Source organism: Cyprinodon variegatus, unplaced genomic scaffold (genome assembly GCF_000732505.1).
Source record: "Cyprinodon variegatus isolate N-32 unplaced genomic scaffold, C_variegatus-1.0 Scaffold143, whole genome shotgun sequence".
Lineage (NCBI taxonomy): Eukaryota > Metazoa > Chordata > Actinopteri > Cyprinodontiformes > Cyprinodontidae > Cyprinodon > Cyprinodon variegatus.
Window position 1 is genome coordinate 417,359 of NW_015150596.1, and position 13,740 is coordinate 431,098.

Here is a 13,740-nt window from a genome sequence, read left to right on the forward strand (position 1 = left end):
TATTTATTTATTTATCTATTTATTTTTTAAGAACACACACTGTGAGAACAAACAGATGAGTGCTGCAGGTCTGGGTTTTGGCAACAGGCAACAGTATCATTAGAAAACTTTGCAATGCCTCTTTAAGTGAATGGTGCAGATCAGACAAGATCACTGAAAAGTGACCTGATAAAGAAGCAGTTAAAATAAGCCAAATAAAGAAAACAGCAAAAAGGAATAATATGACAAATTAGTGACTCGAAGATCACAAAGAAGCCAAAACATTACTTCTGCAATAATAATTGTAGAACAAATGTTAACCATAAATCAGAGAGTAAAAACCCAATACCTCCTTCCCGTGTAACTCCCCAGCCTGTGATCGAGCACGTCATTCCTGGAGGAAAGACATGAGAGGATGCAGGGAGGCAGATTGGTTGGACGGTGTTGCTGAACTCTAGAGGCTCACTAAGCTTTAGCAGAGCAATGTCGTAGTCAGAGGTCACTTGATCATAAGATGGGTGGAGGATGATTCTCTTCACTTTACGCATCTGAGCTTTCTCTGGCTCATACTGAGACTGCAATCCACTGTACGTAATCCAATTGGCTTGAAGACCATGTCTGTTGAAACATTACAAACATTAGGTAAATAATTTACTTATATTTAATCCCTGTTTTTTGTTTGTTTTTTTTTTCAGGATTGTTCACAACTTTATCCTTCAACTTTCTGCGGTGGTCCTTTTTTGTAGTTGTTGTGGCTCAAAGCAGTATTTTAAACTGGACCTGCTGTCCTTTTTAGGAACATGTCCAAGGAAGGAGACTCCGAGTGTTAGGTTCTCAGAACTGGGTGAAGTTGCAGTTTACCTCTCACAGGGTGGCAGGCTAATTGATTTACGGTAGCTTCCATTACCTCAGTCAGTGGTGACCTTTAAGAAGGAGCAGGCTCCCTCAGGCAGATGGTTATTGTATCCAGAGCACTTCAGGATCCACTCTGGCTAAGACTTTCATTGTATCTATCCCCTGTAGGCTTATGTCCTGCTCCTTCCACAGCTAACCTACACAGCACACAAGTATCTGTACTTTCTATTCCTTACATTTTTAAAACAAACGTCACTCGTTACTCTTGGCTTCAGTTTAATGTTTATAAATATTTATTTCACGTCATGTGCGCCATCTAATGCAGATCATTGTCTCCATCCACATCTAGTGAAAACTAGTGTAATTGGATGAGTTGTATAACACAAACACTCATTGGTTAGCTAAAGGAAATCATCAGAAGCAAGCAGGTGTTCTTGAAACTGCAAACGCGAATAGTCTATGCCATGCTACAATGAACGGATTCAGAAAAAGATTTTGAAATGTCTGAAAGGTCGGACACAGGCGAGAACGTATCGGGAGACGGAGACCAACAAGACCTCCCTCTTCCTTGGCCCTATCTCAAAGAACATTTTGAAATAGTTGAAAAATTTAGCTTTCAATTCATATAGTGGCATCTGGCTGTTTTTTTCTAAAGGTTACTTTATACTTTTAGTTTTTGGAGCACATACTGTTTCACTTTTACTTAAGTAAAGAGGTCAAGTTGATACTTTTACCAGAGTGTTTTTAAACTGCATTAACTATACTTCTCCTCAAGTAACAAATTTGTGTACTTTTGACACCACTGTTTCTTGGGTGAGTATTTGGGTGCTATTTTTACTTCTTTTTTAAATAGAACTTTTTTCACATTGTCTGGTTTAAGACGGTTTCTTTGTTGACTAATTTAGGCAATTTAAACAGTAGATTTATCAGGTTGTGTGGACGTTTTGAAGACCCAAATGCAGAGAGGTGTAAGCACTGATGAGTTTGGATGATTTATTAAAGTCCAAGGGGAACAGAGGCAAAAATACTGAAAACCAAACAAAAACCAATAACGTGAGGGGAAATATGTTAGAGAAGCTAGAGACTAGAAGGCAACAAAATAAACGTCTACAACACACAAGATACCAACACTGAATGAAGGCTCTGGTGCTCTTTTAAGCCGAGCACTATGATTATAAAGATTATTTTCACCTGTGTAGGCTACCCAAGTTCTCCACAAAGATCTTCTACAATAGAGATGCACAACTCGCACTAACTCACACAAAGAAACCCTGACAAAATTATTAAGACAATTTAATTGAGATAGATAAATAGGGTCAAATAATATTAGGGAATAAATGTCGTACTCATGCTGGTGTCTTTAGTATGGAAGAAAAAACAAAAAGATAAAAAATTGTGATGTACCATCACAATCATCATCTGCTTCCAACAAGCTAAAATCTCTCCCTCCGGGATCATGGACTTCTCCTAACCATAAGCTGCCTTAAACTACTTAATGCAACATGCCATCATCCATACTCATCCACTTAGCAATTTGTCTTGCCTTCCCGAACCCCCGCAGTTGTTTCCATATTCTGCTCTCCTTTTGCATATCCAAGAAAATAAACTGTTTATATCTGCTTCTCTCTGTGCTTGTTCCTACCTAAAGAGTCCTTTTCTTAAGCAAAAAGTTGGATGACAGAACATGCATTTCATACAATCCTTGTTAAATTAATATAACTTCAACAAAAACACAATGTTAAAAGATGCTTTAAAATACCAGATTATTTCCAAATCTTAGTGTTTAACACTTTACAATAGTTTTATCTTAGTAAACTCAACCATTTTGATATTGTAAAAACATTTCTGGAAAACAACCAGCTGATAAATGGTTGTATCGTGACTGTGCTTGCACTAATATGGTTATAGTTATGGTTAGTACGGTATCAACAGCCTGAATTGATTTGTTTTATTGATCAGAATTAAACAAAAAAAATATTTGAGTATAATGCAAAGAAAAAGTCTTAAAAGTCACATTAGTTGTTTGTTCTGTGCGTGTCTGTAAGTGCAAGAGCCTGTTACTCACTCATGGGAAAATTTGAAACAGTGAGCTGCAGACAAAAGCCACCTATCCGAGATGATTGAGGCGCCGCAAGCATGGCCAGATGTCCTGAAGTGAAGGCTGACCTGCCAGGGCCACTCTCCACTGTCTGCGTTCTGCCCTCCTATGATGCGTGTCATCTTGTAAGGCCTGATGCCGCAGTCTTAAATTCAACAGAGATTTACTTTAAACTTATTTAATGGTCAGAATGCCAGTCATTGCTGTTAATGATATAGATTATATGTAAATCCTAATAAGAAACACAGTATAAAGACAAATAAAAAACAGGAAAATAAGGAAACTCTGAGGCCTAAATATGAGAAACACATATATCAATAAAATAACACATTCAGACATGAAGCTGCTTTTAACAAAGAATAAAAATGAAGTAGCACATGCCCTGAGGCTTTTTTCCTAACAGACAGCCCAACATGAAACTTGCCTTAGTAACTATAATCTAGCTTGAATGACACTGACAAGATAAAATGGAAAAAAAACAAAAAAAAAAAAAAAACAATTGAACTGTCCAAAAAAAAAGAAAATTGAGAAATTTCTCACCACAGTGAGCTTCATCTGAATTATCAGAGCAGTCACTGACATGGTCACATTCAGCATTCACCTTGTTGATGCATTTCCCACTGTCGCATTTAAAGCTGTAGTCAGAGCACATATTTGGGGCTGCAAAAGGGGGTGAAAAAGAACAAAAGTGAAAACACACATTTAACTGGTAAAATACTATGCAATCAGTGAGAACACAGTGTGAGGCTTCAATGTAAGCAGATTGCGTTGATTGGGATTAAGGCCTAATATGCCTCCATATTCACAGAATTAAAACTCAAAAGCATGTGAGCATCTATGAACGGTACAGAGAAATCTGAAAGACATTGATGAAGAAAGAAAAGGTCGGTGGTAGAAAATGAAAGATGGAGTTAAAGAACAATGACAAGAAAAATATTTTTAAATAAAATTATGTCAAAAACAAAAAGTGTTAATCTCATCTTCTTACAGGATTTGCATGTGGCCTCATCATTTCCATCCTCACAGTCCATTACATTGTCACAGACAACATCTTGAGGAAGACAAACTCCATTTCCACACCTCCACTCGTTTGGTTCGCAATCAGCTGTCAAATAAAACATTTAGGAAAAAATTAATATAGACATCATACAGAAGGTCGACCTGTAGCAAAGATAATTTTAGCACCTGGCATCATATTTCTTGCAAGCATTAAAAGAGCTTAGGGATAAGAGACCACACTGTATCAGCACCAGCCAGGCATTAGCTGGCTACTGCTATTAAAGATGTTTAAAGTTTGATTTCAAAGCAGCTAAAGTCTTTGATCATGCCATGCGATTATGACAGCACAATGAGCAGACCTAATGTCCCATGAACAACCATTTAAAACCAGCTGACCATTAAGTCAACACAGCTGGATTACTTCAGATCTTACAAAAAATCTCTGTCCTTTGGGAATGCAGGTTGTTTTTCCTGCTGTCTCTATTCATGCCTACAAAATGATATTACCATGACTACTATAGCATATCAATAGCATTTTTTTGTTAACATTTGTTAGAGTTTGATTCTGGCATTGACCTATGTGCTAATTCATTGCTAACTGTGATCCAAAGAAACCACACAAGCTAAAATCAATGACATTTTCACTAATCAGCTCAGACTGATAAGTGAAGCTCTAAAGTAACTGTGCAGAATTTTTTTTGTACTGCTGTAAATTAAATGCTAGAAGCCCTTGTTTTCTTCTTTTCTTTCTCATCATCACTGCTAATATGATGGCAGGATTTTTTCCAAGTACAGGTAGACAAATCTGTATGCTATATTTACAATTATGCTGAAGACTGTATACCTTGTTCAATGAAGCAGGCTATGTGCAAATTGTAGGTATACATGAGTCTGTTAATGAAGAGCCTAGTGAATGCCAGACTGTGCAAAGGAGAGCTGATAATTGTTAGGAATCCAGTTTGTGTGGGTTGTGTTTTTGCTGTTTTTCTCTCCCTCCACCACCAGGTGGTGCCCTGTCCTCATTGGTCCTCCTGCACACCTGCGGCAGGTTGGCTCATCACTGAGGAGTATTTCAGCGACGGACTGTCACTACCTCGACGCCAGAGTGTTCGCCAGTTTTGGGTACTCTAGCCAAGCTGAGTTTAGCTGAGTCTAACTGAGTCTTTGTTTCTCTGAGTCTAACATTGTTTTTGTCTTTTGCCTTTCGGCAGGAAGTCATCCTGCATACTGGATGTTTGGCCTTCTCCCCCCGGAAGGATTGTTTGAGCTTCACACTGAGCAGGGGATTAATCTCCACACGTCCCGTTCAAGTTCTCCTGGAAATCTAAATGGCAGTCCGCTCTGCATTGGTCCTCAGGAACCAACCAAACCAAAACCTGTCCGCCCTTCAACCAAGAAACCTTTCTCTGCAAACGTGAGTCCCGTTTATCTCTGTTTTTGCAAGATGTTGTTCAAAGTTCCCATGGACCCTGAACTAACCTCTGTGAACTTCCCTTCTCACTTCCAGTTCCGGTTCACCAGCTCTCTGAGTTCCCCTGAATCCAACCCATTTGAACTCCTCAATAAACCTGTTAAACTTTTACTCTGGTTTCTCTGAGTGGTTTTCTGCACGTGGGTCAGATCTCTTAAAAACATTCTGACAATAATAACACTATACTTATTAATGTAGAGGGATCGTTCATTCCAGCTCCTTTTCGATGGAGCCAGACTAAAGGCCAGACACAGTGTGAATAGCAGCACAGTCACAAAACCATTATGTTAGATTTCTTGGTGTGCAGCCCGCATGATGCTTGTCATTATTAGGTTTTAACCCTTTTTCATGAGGAAAGTATGACCCATGCTCTTATAATTTCTCTGATGAAGCAAAAATTGTACCTGATAGCCAGGATTTGTTAATAACCAAAAACTACTGCTAGCTCTAGATTACTAAGAGGACCAGGGATACTCACTGCATTGTATCTCATCACTCCCATCTCCACAATCGTTGACATTATCACACTGCCACAATTTTGGCTTACACAAACCATTGCTGCAGGCAAACTGGTCCTTGTTACATCCTGAAAGGAGAAAAAATACAACATAAAAACCAAAGAAAATGTATAAAATAGATTTTCATCAACAACAAAATGATTAGATGCATGATATTAGTTTTCTGACAAGTAGAAGCTCAAACATTTGGCAGAATATCAGGAAACCTAAAATGTATATTAGCCCTAAAAACAGCAGTAAGACTAAGAACAGACAGCCAAGCTTTGCTTTTAGAGAACAGGAAAATTCTAGGTTATACCTATATAAAATGCTCTAAGTGTTAAATTAAAAGTTTATACTGTGTAAAAAAGTGTAGAATGACAACATTTGGTAGGTTTTGCACCATTTCTAAATCATTATCACTGAATGATTTCCTGGAGTCTGAAAGTGTGCCACTGAGGAGAGGATAAGATATATAATTTGGGCCATAAAACCACAGCTCGTCATTTTTATGCTACTCAGATTTCGTTATCTCAAGACAGATCTAAGCTAAGTGATTCCCCCTGCTCTCACTCTATTTGCTGAGCTAAGCCAACTGGCTGCTGGCAATAGTTACAAGACAGAGATGAGAGAGGTATCTATCTGCCCATCTGACTTTCAGCAAGAGGACCATTATGATTTTTTTCTTCTTTTTTTTTATAAACTATTTCTTTGTTTCAAATGAAAGGGGGACATGGAAGGGAAAATGATGGTGAGAAGAGCTATTAAGGGAATAAAAGAGTTGTATGATCAACCTACGGCAGTTTTTCTCATCACTAATGTCGCCACAGTCGTTCCAGCCATTACACTGTAGTTTCTTTGCGATGCACATGCCATTGTTGCAGGCAAACTCACCAGGGCAAGCTGCTCACAATCACATACACAGAAAAGAAGAGCATAAAGAGACAGCATTGAGATACAGTGAAAAGGAAGCAACATGTTTACAGCAGGAATTAAAAAGCAGATCAGGAAAATTCCAAATTATTGTTATTCATACAAGCTGACGTCAGAACAGGAAGGATGTACCTGTCAGACAGCTGTAAATAAAAGACACACAATAAATAAGCTTTGTGCCATATAGCCAAACTCTCATATTTCCCTTTTAAAGTTTCCAGTTTGACACAAGTAGATTTCTTTAACTTTACTGCCAATCAGTCGCAAGTCTTTTTTTTTTTTTTTTTTTAGGGCATAATTACTAACCATGAACTGTAGGGGCTGTAATGGTGGACAGAGACTGCCTTAGTCATGTTGTGACAATTCACTCATCTTTCAAATTTTGGTTTATAAGAGGGCAACAAAAATCAGAATGAACTCACCGTTAGAATGATTGAAGGCCTCATACTCTGCAAGAAAGCCCTTGTCAGTATAGGACTCATCAGAGTGAAACTTCACCTCAAGGACGTTAGAATCACTGGTCAAAACTAAGAATGATCGATCCCCACAATATCTGAGACACAGAGCCCATTAGTTTAAATGTGACTGATGTTTTAGTACACAAAAATGTGAGATGACAGAATTGGAACAAAATTACCAATGCACCAACATTTTGTATCGAGTAAGTGTTTTAGGTTAGACAGTAAATATTATAACCAGACAAGCAGTTTAACCTTGTATTGAATTATTTTCAATAATAAAAAAAATGTGAACAAACCACTTTTTAAAATCCAAATTAAGGCACAAGAAATGTCCAAATCTCACCTTTTTGAAACACAACACTTCCCTTCTAATTAATGGCTACTGTAAGAAATTAGCTCCTCATTAAAACTTGTTTGAATCTACAGTTAAAAAAAATCTCAAATTTACAATTATAACTGTAAACCAATTTCATTGTGTTACTAATAAAATGTCTCAATTTTAAGAAAAAGTACAATTAAAATGAGAAAAGACAGAGAAAAAATCTTAGCATCGAAATTTTTAAAAAGTTTATGTATCTGGTAATTCACAAAGACATTGTCATTGTCAGTTGTATACTTTTAGGCTTGAAATTAGGATCAAATCTTACCGTTGCCCCATGATCTCCACATAGTCCTTGTGACACCTGCTAGTGTCTACATTAGGCTCTTTCATGCTGAATATCTTGAAAGTCACACGTACTTTTTTACCTTGAGAAACCTGTTGCAAATAAATAAAAGTTACTGATTTGTAACATTACTGACCAGGTCAAGTCAATGCAAGGTAAATGTATTTGATTAGCACAATTCAGTACTAAGACAACTGAAATGGCTTTACAGTAATAAGACAATACAATAAATTTGAAATCAAAGCAGATTAATGGCAAGTAAAGATAAAAACACAATAAAAGCTGGTAGCATAGCAAGTAGAAAACAAAAACAAACTAATGATACTTCAGTTAACAGTTTAACCTTAAGAGTCAAAAGCAGCTCTAATCAAATGTTTTTAATTTGGATTTAAAATAATTCAAGCTTTCATCAATTTTAAAGTCTTCTTGGGGTTTTTTTCCTGATAAGTGGAGCATAGGAACTAAATTCTGCTTTTCCATATTTGGTTCTAGTTCTGGGTGTGCAGAGTAGGCTTGAACTAGAAGACCTGAGTGGTCTGGGAGTTTGATACACTCACAACAATTCTTCTATGTATTTAGGTGCTGATCCATTCAGTGAATTGTATATGAATTTGAAGGATTTTAAATTCTATTGTACAAGGAGCCAGTGTAAGGCATTCAGAACTGGGCTGATGTGCTGTACTTTCTTATTCCTACTGAGAACACAGGTAGCAGAGTTTTGGATCAGCTGCAGCTGTCTAACTTTTTAGGCAAACCTATGAAGACGCTGTTGTAGTAATCAAATCCACTAAGGATAAATGCATGAATGATTTTTTTCTAGAACCTGCTTGGACATTATTCCTTTAATCCTGGAGATGTTCTTCAGGTGCTTAAAGGCTGACCTGGTTACTGGCCTTTATATGCCTCTGAGGGTTGAGGTCTGAGTCCATAGTAACACCGAGATTTTGGACAAAATCAATAGTTTCAAGCTGTAGTTACTGAAGATGTTTGCTAACTGAGACCTCTCCTCCTATGATCAAAATATCGTTACCTTTTTTTTTTTTTTATTCAGTTGGAGGAAATGTTTTACACGTCCAATAGTCTGAGGAACCCATCACAGACACTCGCTGACATTGCAATGTAAAGCTGTGTCATCTGCATAGTTGTAGTAAATGATTATGCTTTTTTTAATAATCTGAACTAAGGGGAGAATGTAGTCATTCAATAGTAGGGGTCTTAAAATGGAACCTTGAGTGACACCAGATACATTTTCTTTCTGTTCTCTGATATAAAGATATTGACAAAAGAATGCTGACATAAAAATTCTTGCCATGCAAGTAAGATTTAAACCAGTCAAGTGCCAGTCAAGTATTTTACCTACATGCACAAAGAAAAAGACGCCTATACATCCAACAATAAGGCTCAAACAAATCAATAGTGGCTTACGGTTCTGAAACTTCAGAAATATCACCTGTATATATTTCACATAAACAAACGCAGAAACCAAACTCACACACTAAACCAAGCAGCTCAACTATAGCCTCAACAGCAGCATGTCAGATGCTGCTGTTGCGGCTATAGTTGATAGAAGTACTGAGCAGCTTGGCGTCAATAGTGCTGCGTCAGCATTCCTCTCTCCTCCCATAGCAGGCTAAGGATGGAGGAGAGGGAGCAGGGGACGTCCTGAGGAAGGAGGGGGCTAAAGCAGGGAAACATTAGGTACGAGGGTGAACTTAGGAGTCTTACAAACCTTGATGGTCCACTTGCAGTCCATGGAAGGAGGATAGAAGATTGGATGAAGTGGCGACGTGAATTTTCCATTGTTTCCAGAGAGTTTACCTCCACACTGCTGAGCTGAAATGCATTATAGTTGTTTTAACAATACCTCATAAATAATAAAATTGGTAGTTCACCGGTAGGTAATGGCAAATTACCCAGTAGTTCCTCTCTGTTTCCTGTGTAAATAACCAGTATTAGATGGGCTGTGTGTGTAATTAATTACTAGTCAACAACCCATTAGTTCCTCATTAGCTCCTGAAGTGTTCTCTACACTAAACAACTAAAGATTGAGAAATTAAATAAGTTATAGTTATTAGAAGAAAAAGACAATAAAGATAAAAACTGTAATTTATAACTACATTGGAATACTCTACATGATAATATAGTAGCCAAAAAAATATATGTCGATTTTCGAAACTACTTTAAAACAACATCACACAAATACAAAGAAAGAGATGATATTATAGAAATTACTCAAATAACAGCAATTCAATGAAAATCATTGATTACACATAATAATCTTGACAATATTATAGTAAGTCTACTATTAAAGGGTTATTCTGTAGCAATTTATCTTTTTTACTGTTTATATTAGTTTGTTTATTGAGGTATTTTACCTCAACTAATTATCAGAGGTTGAAGAAGTACTCAACTATAAGTAAAAGTATTGGCACTCATGTAAAAGTTACTCATTCAAAATTCTATTTAAAATGAAATGAATGTGAAATACTCCTATTTCACTGCTAGATGACAATAGTCCCTACAAAACTTCCCTTTAATTAGGAACATTAGTGATGACCAAGTAGTTTTTACATACTATGAAAATGCCTAAAGTGGATTTCACAAATACATTTTCCCACTCTGTTCAAGAGCAGGTATGCTCAGGGGTGAATAGGGCCAACAAAAAAGTCAGTAGAAATACTGAAAAGACACACTGTAATTTACAGTAGCTGTACATACATACATCATGCATTACATGATTTGCATTTGTGAGTTAACCATCACTTGCATTACACAACTCAAATACTTAGAGTTTAGAGTGAACATTAGATTATTTGGAGTTAAGCTAACTAGCAACAATAAGTCCCTATAGCTGTACAATTCAGGAAGAGGAAGTGGGCACCTGTGCATGTGCAGTTCATTCTCTTCCAGTCACCACACTCATCATTACACAACCCAAGTTGGAACACCGAGGGCAGCCTGTTGACTTTACATTTGTGCTGTTGTTTATTCTTTCAAATTATCAAAACAAGCATCTCTGCATTATAAGTTTTTCATAACATCAGCTAATGAAATACAGGCAAAATACTGTTCAGGTCATGGTTAAGTCCAGCTTTGGTGATATCCAAGCCTCCTCTGATAAGATTAAAACAAAATCTGTTGAAATCAAGATTCAATTTTAATTTCAAACAAAATTTAAAGGAAACTTTCCTCTTTGACATTGTAAGATAAATCTTGAGACCAATTCTGAATATGCAGTGCTGAATGGTAAAATTTCACAATACAATATACACTGTTACAATTCAGTTAATTAGCACACTTTCCTTAATGTTAAATCTATTTTAAAATCATACATAAATATATGAATTTTATATTTATATCAACCTCTCAAATGTATATCTAAAACCATATTCTGTAAATTATTAGATTATATTTACTTACAGGTACTTAGGAATTAAAACTGACCAAAGCCTGTCTTTTAACTACACTATGAGAGCATTGTAAGAAAGATGAAGCTAAACTTGCGTTTATTCTACAGGAACGAATCGTACCTTGGCTTTTTTTTTGCAAGAAAACATTGATTTTTTTTTTCTACTTTTTTACCTGTGCTGGATTATGGTGATCTGCTTTTTATAAATGCACTTTAAAAACACCCTAAAACATTGAGTGTACCATTGCATCCTGCATTTTATTATTGGTTTTGGAAATTTGGTTAACCATTGTACCCTGTATGCTGTATGCCGGGTATCCATCTCTGTATGTCCACTCTCACTGGTGCATGATTGTTTCTATATGTATTATTGGGCCCCTTCCGTTTATACCTCTGTGTTTACTTGTGTACATACAAATTGCGGCATTGCATGCGTTCACAGTCAAGTACTATTTTTTTTTTTGCTTACTACACCTGACTTACTTTTTTTTTTAGGAGTAATTTACCTTTAAACAAATAGTACCATAATTCTGCCAACAATGAAATAAAGAACAGATTTGTAAAACTGACAAAATCAAGTTTTGAAAAAAGAAAGTACAATTTCCAAATCTCAACACAAAGCTTTTGTAATGGACTTTATCGTCGTTTATGCATATTTGAATGCACTCTGTGGGCACTCCCTTTTTGCATGTTTGGTAAAAACGTGCTTGTTTTTCCCTCGTGGAGAAAATAAGAAGAGTAGCCAAAAATCAACAATAAGAATAAGATCAATTCAAAATAATGAACTTCGGTGAAAGTGTGTTTTTTTTTTCTCTCACTAACCTAGAAAATGTCACACAGCTAAACCAGAAGCCAATAAAAAACCTCAATATAATGATAATATGTTGAGGTTAAAGCCTCAACATATTATCTAAGTCTCTACTGTACATTTATTGTCAAGCAGTTATAGCTCTTCAAATTTCCTTTAAGTAACAAGGATAAACTAATGATATTTTAAAATTAAAGATGCATAGCAAACCAAGTTTGAATGAAAGCAAATAATGGGTATAATAATCATAGAATTAGATTGAGCCATAAAACTGAGGAAACTGGAACCACTTTGATTTTACCTTTAGTTTTGGGGATGATTGTGTACTGTGCCTGAAAGCCTTTCCTCTGGATATTGGTGTCAGCAATGAAGTTAATCAACATGATATTACCAGATGACACAACGCTCAGGGGGTTAGAGGGAGGCCTTTGGCCGCATTGTCTGTGAATAAACAAGGAAAAGCCACCAATAAAAAAAGGTTCCAAGTGAATTATAAAAATCAGGCAATATTCAGTAATTTTACTGAAGAGTGCAGATCTGGAAGTCTAAGATTAATACAACACACCATAAATTTGATGAATAGAAAAAAAAAACATTTTGATGTGCAGTCAATAGAGAATTTGTCAAGTAAGGAATAATATTTGTTAGATTAACAAAAAAAACAGGAGGAAATGTCAAGACGGTGCAAATTACGCTGAAAAAGCACCAATTTGCCTACCTCCTGTAGAATAATTTTATTACATGGTGTTATATTATCTCTCATAAACCCTTTCACTTTAAATAAGGCCTATAACTCAATAGTTGTATCTACAAAGTATTTATCACTAAAGCTGTATATCATTAACATTGGTTTCTGAGTTGTAAATTGCCTGCTGCTACATCTTGCATTTATGATCTGATATATTCATATTAAAACAACCTTCCCCACTGACAAAATTCAGCTAAAACCAGTGGTCCTTCTTCTAAAGGACCTGAAAGGAGAGGTCCTTCTGTCAACTTAAACTCACTCATTGCTAAAAGCTTAGAGCAAAAAGAAAAGGCTCCAGTGGCAAATGAAATGTGAAGATAAATGCTATTACAAAGCCATAAAAAGGAATGATGTTTAACATAATCCATGTATATAAAAAACAACTTTTATTTTAAAATCCCTGTCCAGGCTGTGCTCTGGAATCCCTGCTCTTCTAAGCAAAATAAACGTAACAAATTTTGCGGGAAGCCCTTGAAACAAAGGGTGCTGAATGGTTACCGAAATCTCTGAAAGAATGAAATCTCTGCCATATATAAATGCACCAAGGTAGAATGAGATAATGCATGTATCTGTAACTCTTCTGTAAAAGAGGAGAGGGACCACTGCTCTATCCAGCTCTATCCAATTACAAATTAGGGAACTAAGGATAATAGGCAATTCAAAATTATGACAAGGATAGAAATAGGGTGCAGACAAATACACTCACCGGCCACTTTATTAGGTACACCTGTCCAACTGCTCGTTGACACTTAATTTCTAAGCAGCCAATTACATGGCGGTAACTCAGTGCATTTAGGCATGTAGACATGGTCAAGAC

At 36.4% G+C, this 13,740-nt stretch overlaps 1 protein-coding gene and 2 long non-coding RNA genes across 3 annotated transcripts in view; 2 read left to right on the forward strand and 1 right to left on the reverse strand.

Moving 5' to 3' along the window:
• The window catches only part of LOC107086127, a 6,348-nt gene extending 4,949 nt beyond the window's left edge, over nt 1-1,399 (forward strand). Inside the window, exons 3-4 of the long non-coding RNA XR_001481291.1 lie at nt 352-566; nt 675-1,399. This is a non-coding gene — a long non-coding RNA (uncharacterized LOC107086127). The remainder of the gene's footprint in view (nt 1-351; nt 567-674) is intronic.
• Nucleotides 1-13,740, reverse strand: part of LOC107086126 (suppressor of tumorigenicity 14 protein homolog) — a 38,589-nt gene that overhangs the window by 3,919 nt on the left and 20,930 nt on the right. The window contains exons 8-17 of the mRNA XM_015376892.1: nt 12,477-12,616; nt 9,688-9,791; nt 7,941-8,050; nt 7,255-7,385; nt 6,698-6,802; nt 5,881-5,988; nt 3,921-4,037; nt 3,473-3,592; nt 2,900-3,077; nt 329-597 (exon numbers count right to left, since the gene is read on the reverse strand). Of these exons, the coding sequence (XP_015232378.1) occupies nt 329-597; nt 2,900-3,077; nt 3,473-3,592; nt 3,921-4,037; nt 5,881-5,988; nt 6,698-6,802; nt 7,255-7,385; nt 7,941-8,050; nt 9,688-9,791; nt 12,477-12,616 (1,382 nt within the window). The remainder of the gene's footprint in view (nt 1-328; nt 598-2,899; nt 3,078-3,472; nt 3,593-3,920; nt 4,038-5,880; nt 5,989-6,697; nt 6,803-7,254; nt 7,386-7,940; nt 8,051-9,687; nt 9,792-12,476; nt 12,617-13,740) is intronic.
• Nucleotides 4,472-5,495, forward strand: LOC107086128. The gene is made up of 3 exons (XR_001481292.1): nt 4,472-5,053; nt 5,143-5,345; nt 5,439-5,495. It is a non-coding gene; the product is annotated as an uncharacterized LOC107086128 (long non-coding RNA).